The 21,105-nt window shown below is 46.5% G+C and overlaps 1 protein-coding gene across 3 annotated transcripts in view; it reads left to right on the top strand.

Moving 5' to 3' along the window:
* AKAP12 (A-kinase anchoring protein 12) overlaps positions 1-9,857 on the top strand; it is a 110,925-nt gene extending 101,068 nt beyond the window's left edge. For all 3 annotated transcript variants that reach the window (XM_001927265.8, XM_085023798.1, XM_085023804.1), the window contains 2 exons: positions 2,697-7,644; positions 8,810-9,857. In XM_001927265.8, the coding sequence (XP_001927300.6) occupies positions 2,697-7,636 (4,940 nt within the window). In that variant the 3' untranslated portion in view covers positions 7,637-7,644; positions 8,810-9,857. The remainder of the gene's footprint in view (positions 1-2,696; positions 7,645-8,809) is intronic.
* Positions 9,858-21,105: the final 11,248 nt, after the last annotated feature.

Genomic DNA, 21,105 nt, shown 5'->3' with positions numbered 1-21,105 from the left:
CGGTGACACTGGATCCTTAACCCACTGAGCAAGGCCAGGGATTGAACCTGTGTCTTCATGGATACTGGTCAGATTTGTTTCTGCTGAGCCAAGATGGGAACTCCTCCAACTATTTCTTGCAAATATTTCTTGCTATGTTCTAAGCATTGGTAGGGAAAATGGGGTATAATTATTAAGGTTCATTTTTTGCAATAGGCATTAAGTATATTATTAGAACTTTATTAGGGCCTTTTTGTGTGTCACTTTCAATTGATTTTTTTGTTTATCACAGAAAGCAATACTAATTAGAAAATCAGAAATTCAAATGAGAGAGGTTTTTAAACCAAAACAAGGTCATGGTGTATTGTTTGGTAATCTGCTTTTCTTCAGCCAAAAATTCTACCCTTTCATTTCATTCCACTTTTCTCAGTAAAAATTCATCTCATCTCATCTAATCTCAAATCATAAATCATTTCAAGAAGACCCCAAAATGTCATTGCGCTGGTTTGCCCTCATGAATATGCAACCCGGGACCATTCCTGGCATCTCTGGTTGTTTTGTTTCTTCAATTTTTTTTTTTTTTAATTTAGCATAGAATCTCGCCCTTGATTAAATCGTATTGACTTGCTTCTTTAACCCCCAACAATTTGAAAAGTTCAAACCTACAGAAAAATATAATGAACAGCTGTATACACTTGACCTAATTCAACATTATTGATATTTTACCACATTCTCTCTCCTCTCCCCTCCACCCCCCCATTCTCTCTCCTTAAACTGAAAGTTACCTGTACACAACCCATTTGTGCTTCTGTTTGATTTTTGTCCTTTGCGGCATTGCTAGATCAGACCAGGCTAGTTATTTTATAGACTGTTCTTCAGTGTGCACTGTTATCTGTTTGCACACAATTCAATTCTGTTAAACATTTTTGTCAAGAGTCCTGTGTAGGTGATTTAGGGAACTTTTCAGTCCCTCACTCAGGAAGCGCGATGACAGCTTTGTCACATTATTGGAGATGTCACTTCTGATCACTTGGTTAAGGTGGTACCTGGCAGGTTTCTCCATTGAGGAGGAAGCTGTTCCTTTTGAAATGAAGTCATCTGCGTACTGATGCTTTAAACCTGTAGGTGTGCTGGCAATCTCATCCCACAGTTTTAGCATCTCTTGATCCTTGACTGAGTTGTTAGAATGACCTTAGTAAATGTGATTTTTGTTAAGTCTATCGATAAACAGCCAGCTAGGCTTTCCCAAACAAGGCAACTGCGTAAGCTATAGCCAGTCAAATAATTTACGTGCTTTGCTTCCAAGTCTTGCCCGTAAAAAACTTCCTCTACCTCCTGTCTTTGTTTGTTTGTTTCCAAATGGCTAGTTCCAAACGCATTCAGTTATGCCCACATTCAAAAGGGTAACCAGGCTGCCCAGGAAACAGTGTGGCATTTATTTTACATAATGAGAAATTATTTTTATTTTTCTAAGCAAGTGACAAAGTCAGGTTCAATTGGCCCTACAGATGAAGTGAACTAAAACACAGCTTTCCCCTCCCCAAATTAACTGCAAGAGAAAACCTGCTTCTATTAGAATTTCATTTAAGTGAATTGTTTGATGAATGATACAAATACATTTAGAGATAATGGGGCTTTCAAGGCGGAACAGCTATTTACCTTGGCTTGGGAAGAGCCTGAAAAACTGCCTATGAAAGAAAGAACTGTTTTTTCTTAACTCTTGTCCTCAGTAAATAATACATGAATCTTGATGCGGTAGAACCTTCAATTTGAAAGAGAATACCTTTTTTCATAAGGAAATATTCCCTGCTCCTGTTTACTATTTTAGTATCACTTTTTTAAAAAATTGAAATATAGGTGATTTACAGTGTTGTGTTAGAAGTGTCACTCTTGGTTCATAGATTCTATTTTTATTCAATGTATTATAACCCATCTCTGTCGTTGTTCTTTTTTATGCCTCAAAGCTTGGCCAGCAGGAGCCCTTTTAAGCTGGCTCCTGTGTCCTTTTGATATGCACACCCCCCCACCCCACCCCCGCAGCACTGGAGCACCCTCTTTTGTCACAATAAGATGGTCTTTGTATTTTCCCTGACCCAGCCCAGAATTTCCCCAGGAAGCACTGGCCCTTGGGACTTGTTGAAGAGACCAGGTAGATATTACATAGAATGCTTTTCTCTTATATTTGTCTAGGTACTGATTTAGCTTCATTTCTCCAACCCTGTATTTCCTATAAAGTGGAAGTGATCTCTGAAGCTTGATGGATTCCTTTTTTCTTTTTTTTTGGTCTTTTCTTAGGGCTGCCCCCCCAGCATATGGAGGTTCTCAGGCTAGGGGTCAAATTTGAGCTCTAGCTGCCAGCCTACACCACAGCCACAGCAACGCAGGATCCAAGCCACATCCGCGACCTACACCACAGCTTGAGGCAACACAGGATCCTTAACCCACCGAGCGGGACCAGGGATCCAACCGGAGTCCTCATGGATACTAGTTGATTTTGTTACCACTAAGCCACAGTGGGAACTCCTGAATTTTTAAAGGTCATTTGAAAGCTGCCCAATCTATTGAGATTTGCAGAGTGGTAAGACCCTTACCTGATTTGGGGATTGTCTGATGTGCAAGAAAGTATTCATTGGCTGTGGTTTTTTAAATATTTAATTCCTTGAATTAATAATCCTTTTCCCCCTTTCTGTCTTCCACCTCTCTCTCTCTGTTAATAGTTGGACAAAGAGAGTCTGAAGATGTGAGTGAAAAAGAGTCAGACAAGGAGATGGCTGCTAGCTCAGCGGTGGTTCAAGACAACGCCAAGGATGGGCAGGAGGAAATGCCTGAGGTGGTCGAGCAGCTCCCAGCATCAGAGAGCAGTTTGGATGAGCTGACACAGGCCGCGGAGCCCCAGGCCAACGACGTGGGCTTTAAGAAGGTGTTTAAGTTTGTCGGCTTCAAATTCACCGTGAAAAAGGATAAGACCGAGAAGTCTGACACGGTGCAGCTCCTCACCGTCAAGAAGGATGAAGGAGAAGGGGCAGGAGAGTCCGACGGCGCTGGGGACCACCCGGAGCCCGGCCAGGAGATGGGGGACGCGACCCCCAAGGAAAGTGAACTGAAACAGTCCACCGAGAAACCCGAAGAGACGCCCAGACGGGAGCAGAGTCGCACGGAGATCTCCCAGTCTGTCCAAGCCGCCGAGGAAGGCAAAGAAGACGGAGAAGAAAAGCAAGAGAAGGAACCCACCAAATCTCCGGACTCTCCCACCAGTCCAGTGGCCAGCGAAACCGCATCGCCCTTCAAAAAATTCTTCACCCAAGGCTGGGCCGGCTGGCGCAAAAAGACCAGTTTCAGGAAGCCGAGGGAGGACGAGCTGGAGGCTTCCGAGAAGAAAAAGGAACAAGAGCCAGAAAAAGCAGATGCAGAAGAAACGGAGACGACCCAAGAGCCCTCCGAGCTGCCACCCCCGGCGGAGGCCACCGAGAGCGCCCCGGAGGCCAGGCTGTCGGCGGAGTATGAGAAAGTGGAGCTGCCCCCGGAAGAGCAAGTCCAGGCGCCTCCCGCAGAGAAGCCCGCCCCTTTAGCAACAGAAATATTTGATGACAAAGTAGAGATCGTCGCGGAAGTCCACGTGAGCACGGTAGAGAGGGACGCCGAGGAGCCAAAAGCCGAGGAAGAAGAACCAGGAGAGGCCGCGTCACCTGAAAAACCCACGGACACCAGTGCTGACCTGCCGGAGGCAGACGAGCCCGCGGAGGAGCTGCTGGAGGCGGAGGAAGATGCTGCCGCCGCAGGGGCCCCGGCCGCCGCGGGGAAAGCGCCGCCCACACCCCCCGAGGGCGTTGTAACCGAGGCGGAGGTGCTGTCCTCGCAGGAGAGAATTAAGGTGCAAGGAAGCCCTTTAAAAAAACTGTTCACAAGCACTGGCTTAAAAAAGCTTTCTGGAAAGAAACAGAAAGGGAAAAGAGGAGGAGGAGATGACGAGTCCGGGGAGCAGCATCCAGCCTCTGCAGAGTCTCCCGACAGCCCCGACGAAGCGAAGGGTGAGAGCTCGGCCTCGTCCCCGGAAGAACCGGAGGAGATCACGTGTCTGGAGAAAGGCGTAGCCGAGGCCCCCCAGGACGCGGAGACAGAGGAAGGGACCACTTCTGATGGAGAGAAAAAGAGGGAAGGTGTGACCCCCTGGGCATCTTTCAAAAAGATGGTGACGCCCAAGAAACGGGTGAGAAGGCTTTCTGAAAGTGATAAGGAGGACGAATTGGACAAGGTCAAGAGCGCCACCCTGTCTTCCACGGAGAGCGCAGCCTCCGAAATGCAGGAAGAGGCGAAAGGAAACGGAGAGGAGCCGAAGCCCGAAGAGCCCAAGCGCAAGGTTGACACCTCCGTGTCCTGGGAAGCTTTAATTTGTGTGGGGTCATCCAAGAAAAGAGCAAGAAAAGCATCCTCTTCCGATGAGGAAGGGGGGCCGAGACCCCCTGGAGGTGACAGCCAAAAGCCTGAGGAAGCCGGGAGAGAGAAGGACACGGGCTCAGAGGCGCCCCCTGCTGGTTCCCAAGACCACGATCAGGCGCCCGGAAGCTCCTCACCCGAGCAGGCGGGCAGCCCCACCGAAGGGGAGGGCGTCTCCACCTGGGAGTCCTTTAAACGATTAGTCACCGCAAGAAAAAAATCGAAGTCAAAAATGGAAGAGAAAGGCGAAGACTCTGTAGCTGGCTCTGGTGTAGAACATTCAGCATCAGATGCTGAGCCGGGAAAAGAAGAGTCTTGGGTTTCAATCAGGAAGTTTATTCCCGGGCGAAGGAAGAAAAGGTCCGACGGGAAACAAGAACAAGCCGCGACCGAGGATACAGGGCCATCGGAGGTCAACGAGGACGATTCTGACGTCCCGGCCGTGGTACCTCTAGCCGAGTACGATGCCGTGGAAAGGGAGAAAACCGAGGCGCAGCAAGCCCAGAAGAGCGAGGAGGGGCCTGAGCAAAAGGTGGCTGTGGATGTGTCAGAGGAGCTCAGTCGGAGCCTGGTTCACACGGTGACCGTGACTGTCGTGGAGGGAACAAGGGCCATGAGCAGCGCAGAGGAAAGGGCGCCTTCTTGGATCTCTGCTTCCGTGACCGAACCTCTTGAACCAGAAGACGACGAAGCCAAACCATCCACTGGGGAGATGCTTGAAAGTGAAGTCGGCACGGAGGAAACCCCACCCGTCGCCAAAACGCTGCCAGAGAGCGGGGAGGCTGGCGAGGACACAATGGTCAGTGAAGTGGAACCAGCCTCCGAAGCGGTGACAGCTGCAGAAACGTCGGAGGCGCTTCCTGCGGAGGAAGCCACGGAAGCCTCTGGAGCGGAGGAGACCACAGACATGGTCTCCGCTGTTTCCCAGCTGACTGAGTCGCCAGACACCACGGAGGAGGCGACCCCGGTTCAGGAGGTAGAGGGCGGCGAGCCAGACGTGGAAGACCAGGAGAGGCGGACCCAAGAGGTGCTGCGGGCGGTTGCAGAAAAAGTGAGAGAAGAATCACAGCTGCCCGACACCAGAGAGCTGGACAGCACCATCCAGACCACCCAGGAAGGACAAGCAAGAATCCTGGAGAAGCTGGAAGAAGCAGAAGAGGAGTCTCACGCACTCGATCTGAAGGAAGTGACGGACAGAGCGTCAGAAGCACTCGTACAAGAAACTAAACCCGAGCCACAAGGGAAGGAGATTGTCCAGGCCACCCCAGAAAGCTCGGAACCAGTTCCTCCAGGCACAGAGAGCGCAGAGTCCCGTGAGCTTACAACCACTTGTCAAGCTGAAACTGCAGCTGGGGTAAAATCAGAGACTGTGCCAGGACAGGCCATGGCTCCTGACTCAGCTGAAACCCTCACAGACAGTGAGACCAATGGAAGCACCCCAGTAGCAGAGTTTGAAGCTCCAACTCTAATCCAGCAGGACAAAATCATGGAAATCCACGAAGATGCTGCGGTTGCATCTGGTCCCACATCCCAGGTCACAGAAGGCGAGGCCGTTCCTGCCCTCAAAGAGATGCCTCCAGCACCTTCCCATTTTCAATGCCAGGAAGAAAAGGGTGCAGAAGTGGAAGAGATTCTGGAACATACGGAGAAAGAAGTAACCATGGAGTCTGTACCCATCCTTTCAAAGACTGAGGGGGTTCAAGAGGGCAGCCAATGTGCCGATGAGGAGGCCAGAGAAGAACCACTGGTCGAAGGACTTGCCATGTCTGCGGACACGGAAATCACCATCGGTCCAAAAAAGATAACTGAAGTTTCCCTCGAGGATGAAGTTACCCAAAAAGCTGAATTTCAAAGGGATGATACTATGGAACTCCACAGTCCTACCAAGTCTCTTCCAGCCCCAGTGGAGCAAGAGGTGGTAGTTCAAGTGGAAAGGGAGGAAATGGAAGCAGAGCCCACCCAAGTGAAGAAAGAGAAACTTGAGCTCAAACCACCTGTTACCGTAGGTGAAGAGCTCAGTCAGCAGCTGGTTCAGGCAGTTCACGTAACCGACATAGACGGGGAAAAGGAAGTTGTCAGTTTTGAAGAAAGTGCTTTGCTCGTTCACAAGGAAGCCACATGCACAGAAATTCATGTTCAAAGTGCTGAGGCATCTTTAGCTCTAACAGCAGCAGCAGTGGAGGAGAAGGTCTTAGGAGAAGCTATCAAGATTTTAGAAGCAGCTGAAACGCTGGAATCTGCAGGTGCACATTTCGTACCAGAAGAAAAATCCTCAGAAAAAGAGGAAGATGCTCCTGCTCAGCGGGGTGAAGATGTGGTGCCTACAGGGACTGAGTCTCAGGCAGAATCAGTGCCGGTGATAGCAGCTGTTACTCCTGAAAAAGGCATCAGCGCCGACCTGGAAGGAGATAAAACCACATCACAGAAACGGGAGTCAGATGCAGGCGAAGAGCAGGTTGATCTTTGGGAAGGCAGAGCGAGTGAAACAAGAGAGGAAGATTTAAAGGCTGAAAATGAGATTTTGAAACTTGAGACTGAGAGCTGCAGACTCGTGCAGAACGTAATTCAGACAGTTGTGGACCGGTTGGGAAGCACCGAAGACACGGCCACTGATTTCCAGACCCAGGCTCCACTGATGAAAACTGACAGCCAGGAAGCAGGGCAGAAAATTGAAAAAGAAGAAAGCCAATTTGAAGCCTCCACACCGGATGAAACACAAACAATTGCAGCCAAAGAGGAGTCTGGGCTGAGCACTAGGGAACACATGCATCCAGATATTTCCAAAGATGTGACCGAAGCATCAGAGAAGGTGGTGGCCACTCAGGTAGAAAGTTCCAGCGTAAACGACCAGCAGCTTGAAGAAGTAAATCTCCCATCGGAGGGAAAGAGAGAGACAGAGTCTGTGCCAGAAGATGATGGTGGTGCCCGGCTTGGAGAAAGAACAGAGAAGTTTGAATCCCAAGAAGGTGAAAAAGGTGATGCTACTGATGATCCCAGCAGCCAAACTTCAGCCCTAGAAGATGCTGAGGCCTCGGGAGGCTCAAGCAAAGAGTCCCCAGATACGCATGGACCCAGACTGCAAGAGAAGGGAGATGGCCAGGAAGTAGAATTTCAGGAAGAAAAAGTGCAGAGCGAGTCAGAAAAAGAGATCAGAACACAAACACAGGAGGAGACACAGAACAAAGAGAAGGAACCGGCAAAACCTGAACCCACAGAATCCTAAAACATCATGTAAGTAACTTCCTTTTCTTCTAAAGTTCTTTTCCCCTCTTTTCTGCCGTCTGATGGCAGATTTGTTCGAGGGAAGCAGGCATTCCACGAATGATGGCTTTATGCAGAACCTTCTGAGGAAATAAAATAACCTTCAGTCAGACTAGGAGATCCAGGTTAATTTCCTTTTGCTCATTGACCTGCTCTTCCGTTGAACCGGAGCTACAGCTGCCAGCCTACACTACAGCCACAGCAATGCCAGATCCAAGCTGTATCCGTGACCTACACCACAGCCCACGGCAATGCTGGATCTTTAACCCAATGATCAAGGCCAGGGATCGAGCCCGAATCCTCGTGGATAGTAGTCAGGCTCATTATTGCTGAGCCACAACAGGAACTTCCCACCTGCTCTTCAGTCTTATCATTAAAAGTAATGACTTCATTTTACCCCCAGTGTGACTGCTTTCGAAGAAAATAACGGGGCCCCTGTGTGTCTGCGATCGAGCATGGGGTTTGTGTGTGTGTTTGGCTCAAAGACATAAGAAATGTGTTTTGCTCACTCAGCACCACACCAGCTAGCTTATTGAATTTTTTTAATAACTAGAAGTCCAAAATAGGTTTGTATGCTACTGCTTGAAATTTAGCTTATAGCTCTATGGGGGAAAAATGGACTTCTTCCAGCAGCAGTAACAAGCTTTAAAAAAAAAAATTCCAGGAGTTCCCCTTGTGGTTCAGCGTTAATGAACCGGACTAGTATCCATGAGGACGTGGGTTTGATCCCTGGCCTCGCTCAATGAGTTAAAGGATCCAGTGTTGCCGTGAGCTGTGGTGTAGGTCGCAGACGTGGCACAGATCTGGCGTTGCTGTGGCTGTGGTGCAGGCCGGCAGCTGTAGCTCCAATTCGACTCCTAGCCTGGGACCTTCCATATGCTGCAGGTGTGGCCCTAAAAAGACAAAAAAAAAAAAAAAAAAGAAAGAAAAAATTCCAGTGCTTGTGATGAGCCTGGCAGTGGGTATGTTTAGGTAGCAAAGCACATTGTACTGTGCACCCCCCTCGCCTCACAGAGTTAAACTGGTTTTAGGGTCTGCACAGGCTGCAGCCCATGTTCACAACTCTCCCGTTGTTGACTAAATGTGGGAAGAGAAGGAGATTTTACTGACTTGGGATTCTGACTTCCTTCCGCAGTTACCCTTGTGTATTCGCAAGACCAGAATGTGAAGACACGTAGAAGAAAACGAACGCTGCTGACGAGACTCAAGACCCATCTTTCAGAACTTGGAGAACCGAAGCCCCTGCCCAGCAACTGCTCTCCTTGCTAAAGGCCCCCCGACAATCCTGAGGCGTCATCGGGAGCGATAGCCAGTTAACATTCCCTCTTTCCAACACCGCCCTCGAGTTTCCCCTCGGTACTTTATAATGTCTCTGATTTAAGGTCCTCAATTAGCCTGGAACTGGAGTTGGCAATACCTAGTTCTGCTTCTCAAACTGGAGTATCCTTCTTTATGTATTTATATGTATGTTTTAAGTAACCCTCCTTGTGTATCTATTGTATATTTTTTTTCTCTTGATGTTTAAGGAAATGGACAGTATAGTGCATTCCTTTTGTATCGCATAGTACACGACGGGGCATGCAGCCACGGTGAAGTTTCAGGAAGCTTTCTGTGTCAGTTACAACCTGTGAACACAGAGCTTCTTAGAAATAACATTCCTGATCAGAAGCTACCCTTCCTATTTTTAAAATTCACGAAGGATTAGGTCCGTGTTTATAATATCGCTCTGAAATTGGTCACTTTCCTATGATGGACCGTACGCCATAAAATAAGTGTTTTGGGGTGGGGGGAGTGCATACAGAATGTTCCATTGTTCCTAGGAAATTGTTTTTCTAGCCCCCACTGGAAGGAAGTTTTTTCAGTAGCAGATTAAATTGAAGTCTTCCTCCTAATTGTTATGGTTGTTTGGACAGATGAGTGTGCTTCATTTTGAGGCAATGTAGTGAAATGTTTTTCATGTTATCAAGAAAAGAATTGACTGTTTTCGAGTCTATCTTATATGCTGGACCACATTCACACACAGCATGAAATGAGTCAGGTTCTCTACAAATGGTATTTTGGTGGATGCTGGATTGTGTCTGTGCCATATTTGTGCCCACGCTTTTATGAACAATGTAGCATTATGTTCATTTGGAGAAATTGTGATTTGACAACTGATTTAAATAAAATATTTGCTTCACATAGATTTGCTGGATTTATTAGATAATAGGAAGCCTGGGATTCATGTTTAGTGCTTTCTAAAAGCAGAGAAGCTAGAACTTTCTAATGCAGTCTCTACCTGATGTCACCACTCTACACCGGCTTGAGCTGGCATTCAGGGGATGTCTTAGGCCCAGAGGCATCCTCTGAAATACATGCGGGAGGCTTTTCAGATTGAGGGTACTGGTACAATGCTACCATCTGGTGGTGCCTTCCTGAAAAAATCACTTTTCTTTGTTCATCTCTGTTAAGGGCAAATGTCTCTAGAAAGAAATTTTTAAGAGGCTTAGTAGTAAAAATGCCTTGTCTAACAAGTAATCTTGGAAACATTTTTAAAGGGTCCACATGATTTATGCACATGCAAATGCAAAGGATTTTGAGGATATGCATCATAAAGGATGCTGTCAGACAATTGCCACACAAAGAATAGCCCCCTACCTACAGCAAAGTTCCTTTTTCACCAGTAGAACTGGCCTGGTATATATGCTTCTTAAATTTGGCTAATGCTCACTACTCCAGTTTGAGAACTTAAATTCCAACTGCCAATTCAATTATTTTAAAGCATAACATCTTAGAAAAATTAGAATAATCTTTTAGCAGAAAGACAGTTTGCTGTTAAAACTGGAAAGCAGTTTCTCTTAAACCAACAAATCTGACTACAATAAAAAAAGGGGGTGGTCATATTTCATTGCCATAGCTGCAGCGTAGGTCCTAACTGCAGTTTAGATCTGATTCCTGGCTTGGGGAACTCCATATGCCGCAGGATGGCCAAAAAAGAAAAAAAAAATTGTCTGTATTAACAAGACCCCTCAGGATAACAGCATATGGCCTTATAGTTGAAACACAGATAATATCTTTTTAGGAGTGATTCTCCCATATAATAGTGCTTAACGACTAACCTTTACAATCCCCAAATTTAAAACTACTCTGATCTAAAGATGTTTGTTTCTTTTGCCAACTTGAGACTTTAAAAAACATCCAAGTGCTGGTGTCAGTTTTTCAAGGTCAGCTAAATATTGGAGATGATAGCCATGGTTAAGGACTTCAATATACTTCCAAATATTGACTACGAGGACAAGAAGAAAATTGTGCTATTTTGAACAGATGAAAGATTTGTGTGGTTCGAGGTAAACATTTGGGGGCAGTTAAATTCCATCCTACCACGTCATCCTTTTGTATTTGGTCTCTTCTGAACACAGGTGGTCAGGGCATTCTGGCCATCACAGTTGGTTTTGCAGTGGTCATTGCTTCCTGACTGCTCTCTAGATGTGCCCTGGATTTCTTCTGTACCAGCGCTGTGCCTGTGTCTGTTAAGCAACATTGTTTTATTAACGAGAGGAGATGCTGTTAACAGTAGCACGAAGTACAATTCTGTATTATAATTCTAAAGCTGCTGTTAATTTGTACAGTATATGGTAATCAAATGTACGCTGCAGAAGTTGGAGCAAGTGCCTACATTTTGCTATTTTTGGCATTACCTTGGAGCCATGTACAATAGAAGCAATGCAAGACTTGTAAACTCTTTGCCATTCCTTAAGGAATATAAAATGTTTCCCCTCAGGTCCTTTTGCTGATGGGACACGTAAGTTGCCGCCTCTCTGGGTTACGGAGATCCTCTGTTCTGGTATTTTCCTTTGATGTTTGGGACTACAGATAGTCAAGGGCTGGAAATTTTAGTTTTCAGGGGAAGGTTCGAGCTTCACAGTTTCGTTTGTTTAAGACAATATTTCATTCCTAGTTCTGTTTGGGGGGGCAAATATTCATTTATCTAAATAAAATGTAATCTAATTAAATGCCATGGATTTTTCTTTCTGTAATTTCACCTCACTTTGCTTTTTACTGCTGTGATGTTCATCACACATTTATTTTACTTGCACTTTTAACGACTTAACCATCCTTTTCGACCACATCCACAGAGCCTCCTGGGACTGGAATATTTCTGGGATTGTGTCAGTGCACAAAATTTCTATCAACGGAATTCCGGTTGTGGCTCAGTGGGGTAAGAACCCAACCTAGTATCCGTGAGGATGCAGGTTTGATCCCTTGCCTCTCTCAGTGGGTTAAGGATCCAGCATTGCTGCAAGCTGTGACTTGGATCCCATGTGGCTGTGGCTGTGGCGTAGGCTCAGCTGAAGCTCCTATTCAACCCCTAGCCCAAAAACTTTCATGTGATGCAGGTGCAGCTGTAAAAAGAAAAAAAAAAAATCTCTATCAGTGATTATCAACCTTTTTGGTTTGAGAGCCCCTTTAGTTAGAATATCGGAGTTCCTGTTGCAGCTCATCAGGTTACAAACGTGATTAGTATCCATGAAGATGTGGGTTCCTTTCCTGGCCTCACTCAGTGGGTTAAGGATCCAGCGTTGCTGTGAGCTCTGGTGTAGGTGGCAGACACGGCTTGGATTTGGCGTTGCTGTGGTGGTGGCAGAGGCCTGCAGATAAAGCTCCAACTCAACCCCTAGCCTGCGGACTTCTATATGCCATGGGTGGAACCCTAAAAATAAAAGAAAAAAAAAATATATATATATCATTAATCTTCTGGCTGACCTCCAGCTCCCCAAAATGAACATAGTTTTGTGTAATTTTTGGAAAGTCACACTCTGAAATCCCAACAGGTATCCAGAACCAGAGTTAGACACCCTGTGTCATTGGAATTAGGAAAATGAGTTAGGCCTCATTTTATATATGATAAAGTTGAGGGGGGGAGGGGTTCTATCTAAAACACTAATTCATCAAGAGGACTGCTTCTAGAGGATTCAGAGGTTGCGAGGACATCAGCTAACATGTTATAATAATAATCTAGCAAGACCTGGTAATGGCCTATATTCATATAGGAGTGGCACTTTGGCTGGAGAGCTGTGGGTGAGATCAGGAGATGGTAGGAGGTAGACTCAACGTGACACGATGCCTGATTACCTGTCGTGGGGACAACGTGGCGGGAAGAGAGAAGTTTCTGTGTTGCCAACCTGGATATTTTCTTGGTGTGTGCACGCAGGGAAGAAGAATCTCCAGACTCAAATGGAGTGAAAAGAAAGAAGAGTTTATTGAGAACAGAAACGCTGTCCGTGCAGCAGGGTGACTGCCCGACAGGGAGAGCTGATGCCAAGCTCGTGGTCATGTCTGTTTTTCTAACCCAGGGAGAGAGGAGAGTTCTTTCACAAGCCAGGGAGCGGGAGATGGCACCTGCTGACCTGCTGATTGGTTGGGGAAAGAGGGGCCTTATGATGCACTTGCAGGTTGGTTGGGGCATTAAAGGCCTTAGGCCGGGTGAGGATTGGCCCACATACCTTTCCTAGTAGGAGGCAGGAAGGAGTAAGCCAGGTTGTGCAAGGCAGGGGAAGGGGCATTGCAATGAGACCGGTGAGGTGATGATAAGGGTTTGGTCCTTCTTGACCAGATGCTTTGAGTTCAGTCTCCTTGAAGGGGCCTGGAAGTCCCTTGGCATTCCCATCGTGACTCAGTGATTAATGAATCCGACTAGGAACCATAAAGTTGCAGGTTCGATCCCTGGCCTGCCTCAGTGGATTAAGGATCTGGCGTTGCTGTGAGCTGTGGTGTAGGTCGCAGACATGGCTTGGATCCCATGTTGCTGTGGCTGTGCTGTAGGCTGGCGGCTACAGCTCGGCTTAGACCCCTAGCCTGGGAAACTCCATATGCCGAGGATGCGGCTCCAGAAAAAGCAAAAAGATAAAAGGGGGGGTCTTGAAATCCCATCAGACATGGAGCCCCAAGTACCCATCAGGGTGGGGCAGGCAATGATACTCGGCTGGGCAGTGTTCTGGAGAGGCCTCTGTGGTCTCCAGGGGAAAATGCAGGATTGGCAGCTAGTTATAAAGGCCTTATAAACAGAAAAGGGTTTGTAATACAGCAAGAAAAGCCCTGTGGGGTCTTCCTGGGGCCAGCCCTTCCCCCACATCCTCTGCTTTAGCTCTTTTCTGAAGTACTGATGCACAATTCCTGAGTTGTTTTACAAACATGAAAATCCCCCACCAAATGGTAGAGTTGCCATGAGCTGTGGTGTAGGTCGCAGGCACAGCTCGGATCCTGCGTTGCTGTGGCTGTGGTATAGGCCAGCAGCTGTAGCTCAGATTCGACCCCTAGCCTGGGAATTTCCATATGCCGAGGGTGTGGCCCTAAAAAGACAAAAAAAAAAAAAAAAAAAAAAAGAATTGTACATGAGCTGATCACAGACCTTGTGACACCAGCTCCCCCCAATCTGGCTTTTTTTTTTTGTCTTTTTTTTTTTTTTTGGATCACACCTGCGGGTATATGGAAGTTCCTGGGCCAGGGATCAAATCTGAGCCACAGCTGCAGCAACTCCAGCTGCAACGCCTCCAATGGTGACCCGAGCCACTGTAACTGGATTCTTAAGTCACTGTGCCACAGTGGGAACTCCAAGAAGAGGTGGAATTTTAATAAAACTGCCCACCAGAAGCAACTGGATAACTGTGGTGTCCTTGAATATTTTGGCGGATTCAGAGTGATAACACTGATCTTTCTAAAATTTCACAAATGTCTTTTTCAGACATGCTCTTTGTGTGTCATCTGCAATTCTTATCTTTCCTCCTCTCGTAGTTGCCTTTTCAACTTTTGTGGCCTCGTAGCACATCTCCCCAGGGGACAGCTGGAGCCTGCACACCACGTGGAGCTGGTTGGGAGGGAGCCAGGCCTGCAGTCGCTTCCCAGTCACTCCCAGGGCTTCCCAGATCGTGCATCTCCGTGGTGCCCAGTTCTTTCTGGCTGGCCACCTTCTGACTTTTGTCTGCTTGTAGGCTTTTTTTTTTTTTTTTTTTTTTTCGATTTTTAATTTTTTTTCTCTTTGCTCAGGGCATGTGGAAGTTCCGGGGTCAAGAAATGAACCTATGCTGCAGTGGGGACCCAAACCGATGCAGCAACACCACCAGATCCTTAACCTACTGCGCCACAAGGGAACTCCTGTTTATGGGCATCTTAATCTAAATGGAGAGATAAAAGAAGTCTTAGTCTTTTTTCTTTTTACAACAAAAAAATTATAGAAATAAATTTGTTTTATCTTATTTTTGCCTTTTTAGGGCGCACCCGTGGCATGTGGAAGTTCCCAGGCTAGGGGTCGAATCAGAGCTACAGCTGCCAGACTATGCCACAGCCACAGTAACGCGGGATCTGAGACATGTCTGTGACCTACACCCCAGCTCATGGCATCACCACATCCTTAACCCACTGAGCAAGGCCAGGGATCGAACACACATCCTCACGGATCTTAATTGGTTCCTTAACCACTGAGCCACGACGGGAACTTCAAGAAATAAATTTAGGAGTTCCCGTCATGGCTCAGTGGTTAACGAATCCCACTAGGAACCATGAGGTTGTGGGTTCGATCCCTGGCCTTGCTCAGCGGGTTAAGGATCCGGCGTTGCCGTGAGCTGTGGTGTAGGTTGCAGATGCGGCTCGGATTCTGAGTTGCTATGTCTCTGGTGTAGGCCGGCAGCTACAGCTCCAATACCTCAAGTGCAGCCCTAGAAAAGGCAAAAAGACCAAAAAACAAAAAGAAAAAGAAAGAAATTTAAGTGACAGTGCAAAAAATAAACAAATAAAAAAATAAGGCGTTCCCGTCATGGCGCAGTGGAAACAAACCCAACTAGGAACCATGAGGTTTTGGGTTCGATCCCTGGTCTCACTCAATGGGTGAAAGATCTGGCGTTGCCGTGAGCTGTGGTGTAGGTCGCAGATGCAGCTCAGATCCTGTGCTGCTGTGGCTGTGGCGTAGGCCGGCAGCTACAGCTCCAATTCGACCCCTAGCTTGGGAACCTCCATATGCCTTGGGTGTGGCCCTAAAAGGACTAAATAAATGAATGAGTGAATGATTAACAGTGAGAAAGGGTTTCCTAGACAGAGTGATGTTTGCAGAAAGGGCCCTGGGTTGGGAGACCCGGACTCCGTAATTACCAGTAGTAAGTCTTTGTACGATTGTGGCCAATTTAACACCATTTTGTTTCCTCACCCAGAGCCTCCCTCATTAGGGAGGATTATCTAGGTGGCCTCTTCAAAGTGAGTTAGGGTATTTGGTTCTTTTGGCTATGTTTTCTCTGTGCTCAGAGATTACAAAGGCATTTAGATTGAGAACAAAAAGGTTTAGAATAAATCCTAGGGCCTCTCAAACACACACTTCCTTTTCTTTTTTTTCTTTTTTCTTTTCACACGTGCAGCATATGAAAGTTCCCAGGCTAGGGGTCGGGTCGAATCAGAGCGCAGCTGCCAGCCTATGCCAAAACTTGTGGCAAAGCCAGATCCTTAACCCACTGAGCAAGGCCAGGGATTGAACCCGCAGCCTCATGGACACCATGCCAGGTTCTTCACCTGCCGAGGCCACAATGGGAACCCTGAAACATGTACTTCTAACATGCACTAATCTTTACATCGCACACATCTCATTATGGAGCACATTGCTTCAAGGACAGATGCATGCTAGATGCAAACTGTTATATATAAGATAGATAAACATCAAGATCTTACCGTAGAGCACAGTGAACTATCTTCCATATCCTGTAATAAACCATAATGGAAAAGAATATGAAAAAGAACATATATAACTCAATCACTTTTGCTGTATAGCAGAAATTAAGACAACACTGTCAATCGATTATACTTCAATAAATTTTAAAAGACGAGATACAAGCTAGAAATAGCCCAGATCACTTTCTGGCCCTTTATCACCTTCCCTGACTGTTATAATTCTGAGAAGAAAGTACATCTACGAAAAGGCTATAAGGAGTTCCCAGTGTGGCTCAGTGGGTTAAGAACCCAACAGTGTCCGTGAGAATTCAGGTTTGATCCCTGGCTTGGCTCTGTAGGTTAAGGATCTAGCATTGCCTTAAGCTGTGGCGTGGGTTGAAGATAGAGGATTAAAGTAAAAGCAAAAGTTTTCATAAAAAGGCAAAGTCAACCCAAAGAACAAGTTAAACTCCATTACAATAAACTGTACTCCCTCTACAAATAATTTGGTCTTAGAATTCATTCCTAATGAATTCGTAAGAGAGCATCCCTCCCCCATCACAATTCCTAGCCCAACTGCAGGAGGTACCGCACACACACCATCCTCCACAACCAGCCTTCTAAGCGCCTATATCTTTTTAAACATAGCAATTTCGTATTTGACCTGAAATGGATGACTGAGGTCTGACATTTTGAACGCGAAGGGTTCATTTTGGATGTCTTCGCTCTTTCCTTTCTTGCAAAGTGAAATTATAAAAAAGAATGGTGGCTCAACCGTTCCTATGACTTTAACAAGGAGAAGTTTTGGGGTCAATTCTACTCTCCATTCTTATGTCATTATCCAAGTTACCTCGTTTGTTTATGTATTTATTTCTCAGCTTTATTGAAAAATAATTGATAAAAACTTAACTTTTCTTTTTTTTTTTTGTCTTTTGTTTTTTTAGGGCCACACCTGTGGCATATAGAGGTTCCCAGACTAGGGCTCGAATCAGAGCTGTAACCGCCTGCCTACACCACAGCCACACCAATGCAGGATCTGAGCCGCATCTGTGACCTACACTACAGTTCACAGCAAGGCTGGATCCTTGACCCACTGAGCGAGGCCAGGGATCAAATCCGAGTCCTCGTGGATACTAGTCGGGTTCGTTAACCACTCAGCCAGGATGGGAACTCTGATAAATAAATTTTAACGGAATGCTTTCTTCCCACAAAAGCCATATTTATGGTAAAATAAAATCCTACAGTTCCTTACAAATCTTTTTTTTTTTTTTTTTGCTTTTTATGGCTGTACCTGCAGCATGTGGAAGTCCCCTGGCTAGGGGTCGAATTGGAGCTGTAGCTGTCAGTAGACACGACAGCTACAGCAATGCCAGATCCAAGCCACATCTGCAACCTACACCACAGCTCACGGCCACACTGGATCCTTAACCCACTGAGTGAGGCTAAGGATTGAACCCGCATCATCATGGATACTAGTTTGATTCATTACAACTGAGCCACAGCAGTGGCTATTTTTTTTTTTTTTTTTTTTTTTTGTGTCTTTTTGCTATTTCTTGGGCCGCTCCCGCAGCATATGGAGGTTCCCAGGCTAGGGGTCTAATCGGAGCTGTAGTCTCCGGCCTACACCAGAGCCACAGCAACGCGGGATCCGAGCCGCGTCTGCAACCTACACCACAGCTCACGGCAACGCCGGATCGTTAACCCTCTGAGCAAGCGCAGGGACTGAACCCGCAACCTCATGGTTCCTAGTCGGATTCGTTAACCACTGCGCCATGATGGGAACTCCCAGCAGTGGCTTTTTTTTTTTTAGCAACATCTGTTGAGTGAGTATTCTACTGTTTTCCCCAAGAAAGGAAAAGTAATAGAGGCAGTGGGGTTAATAAGGACTAGAGTGTGGAGAATAGCCGTGCAAATTAATTCTGAAGTTTAGGTGTTCAGCTTGCTCATACCATCCACTGAAATGTCTAAAGCTTATTTAAATTGGTACTGTTGGAGTTCCCACCGTGGCTCAGTGGTTAACGAATCTGACTAGGAACCATGGGGCTTGCAGTTCAATACCTGGCCTCGTTCAGTGGGTTAAGGATCCAGCATTGCCATGAGCTGTGGTGTAGGTTGCAGATGAAGCTTGGATCCCATGTTGCTGTGGCTGTTTTGTAGGCTGGCAGCAATGGCTCTGATGAGACCCCTAGCCTGGGAACCTCCATATGCCATGGGTGCAGCCCTAGAAAAAGCAAAAAGACAAAAAAAAAAAAAAAAAAAAGATAAATTGGTACTGTTGTAGTAGTTTGTGCGTGTAGATTGGAAAAAAAAAATTACAGACTCACAGCCAAGTGAAAAGAAAAATAAGTTTATTGAGCTAAGAGATGCTGCTAGCCCAGTGGGACAATCAGTGATAATCAGGGAGAGCCAACCTGAGTGTGCGGTCCTGTCTCTTTTTATAGCCCAAGGAGAGAGGAGAGGTCTTAAGACAGACCTGCCGACCTGCAGATTGGTTGGGAAAAGAGGGGTCTTCGGATACACTTGTTGCTAGGCTGGGGGTGTATGCTGTGCCTACAGGGGCAGGATGAAGAGGGGGCCACATACTTTTCCTAGTGGGGGGTAGGAAGGAGTAGGCCAAGTTGTTCAAGGTTGGGGAGGGGGCGTTTGGAGATGGAGGGGGTGGAGCAATAAGGGTCTGGTAAATCTTATCTTGGCCAGAGGTTGTTTTTTGTTTTTCATTTTTTAAGGGCAACACCCACGGCATATGGACATTCCCAGGCTCTGGTCCAATCAGAGCTACAGCTGCTGGCCTATGCCATAGCCACAGGAAAGCCAGGTGTGAGCCGCATCTTCGACCTACACCACAGCTCACGGCAACGCCAGATCCTTAACCCACTGAGTGAGGCCACGGATCGAACCTGCAACCTCATGGTTCCTAGTCAGATTCCCGCTGGGCCACGATGGGAACCCTCAGAGGCTTTTTGAGTTGTATCTCCTTGGAGAGGCCTTGAAGTCCCACAGGTACCATCCAAAAACTCAGAATCAATTGTTAATTTATAACCTCTTGGGACTGAATAGACACTGAGCATTCCAGGGTAGGGTGGGTTTCCTTATCTGAGCTCCTGGTTTGGGGAAGAAACTGGCATTGTCCAGGGAGGTGGTGGCTGCAAGCTGGTGCTAAGAGCCCTTGTACCCCAGCATCAGCAGCTCCCTTCATCTCCATCAAGGCGCTCACCCCTCTCTCTTCACCCACCAGATTCTTTGTGATTCCCATGACCTTCTGGTTTTCAAGATCCTTTGGCTGCCTGAGGGGCCGGGGAGGCACACCCTGATTTTCCCTTTCAGGTATTCGAAGAAGGTAACTTGGCTCAAGGCTCTCATTTAAGTTGGGAGAAGTGAATATACCTTAATACCCCTTATTGAGTTTCACTTTCTGTGGTCAACATTCATCTGAATATATTACATGAAAAGGTCCAGAAAGAAACAATTCTTGAGTTTTAAACTGTGGCCGTTCTGAGCAGCACCATGAACTCCTGGGCTGCCCACCCCATCCCTCCCAGGACGTGAGTTATCCTTTTCTCCAGTGTACCCAGCCTATTAGTCACTTGGGGGACGTCTGGGTTACCAGATCGACTGTCAGAATACTGCAGCACTTATGTTCAAGTCACTTTTATTTTTCTAAAAATGGCCCCAAAGTGCAAGAGCAGTGATGCTAGCAATTCAGAAATTCTCTCATTATGTCTAATTTCTAAATTCAATTGAAGTATGTATGTAGAGGAAAAAACACAGGATATATGGGGTTCAGTACTATCCGTGGTTTCAAGTTCTTAGAACATATCCTCTGGGAATAAATGGGGACTACTGTAGTGGGTTTTTTTGTTTGTTTTTTTGCTTTTTTAGGATGAAATTGGTGGAAATCTCTCAATATCTCATAGTCTAGGTTTATAGACTGAATTTGTCATCTTTAGGCAGATACCTCTTGGTCTCTTTTTTCTTCTTTGTAAAAGACAGTTGGGTAAGACCATCTCCAATCAAGTTTCGACTCTCTAGAGCATCTTCTTTTTTTTTTTTTTTAGGGCCGCACCCATGGTACATGGAAGTTTACAGGCTAGGGGTTGAATCAGAGCTGCAGCTGCCGGCCTACACACAGCCACACGGGATCCAAGCCATGTCTGTGACCTACACCACAGCTCAGGGCAATGCCGTATCCTCAACCTACTGAGCAAGGCCAGAGGTTGAATCCATGTCTTCTTGGATACTAGGCAGGTTTGTTATTGCTGAGCCAAAACGGGAACTCCTATCGTATCTTCTTATATTGTTTATTTACTCATTTGATTCTCACAATATTATTATTATTATTTTTTTGTCTCTTTAGGGCCGTACCGCACACATGGAGGTTCCCAGGCTAGGTGTGGAATTGGAGCTATAGCTGCCAGCCTACACCACAGCCACGCCAGATTGGAGCTGCGTCTGTCTGTCTGTGACCTACATCACAGCTCACAGCAACGCCGGATCCCTAATGCACTGATTGAAGCCAGGGATCGAACCTGTGTCCCCATGGATCCTAGTCAGATTCGTTTCCGCTGAGCCACGATGGGAACTCCTGATTCTCCCAAACTTATGAAGCAGTGCAGTTACTGTCTTCATTTTACAATTATACAAAGTGCCACTCAGGTTAGGGGAGTTGCCCAAAGTTCAAGAGAGAAAGGAGACACAGCAGGAACGCTATTTGTCCTTCCTGCATCTTTTTGGGTGGACAAAGGAAGATGCAGATAAAATCATATA

This window comes from Sus scrofa, chromosome 1 (genome assembly GCF_054392235.1).
Source record: "Sus scrofa isolate SSC_HxYL_T2T_F1_AM1 chromosome 1, Sscrofa_HxYL_maternal_Yorkshire_Landrace_v2.0, whole genome shotgun sequence".
NCBI lineage: Eukaryota > Metazoa > Chordata > Mammalia > Artiodactyla > Suidae > Sus > Sus scrofa.
This window is presented reverse-complemented; position numbering and strand designations above follow the sequence as displayed.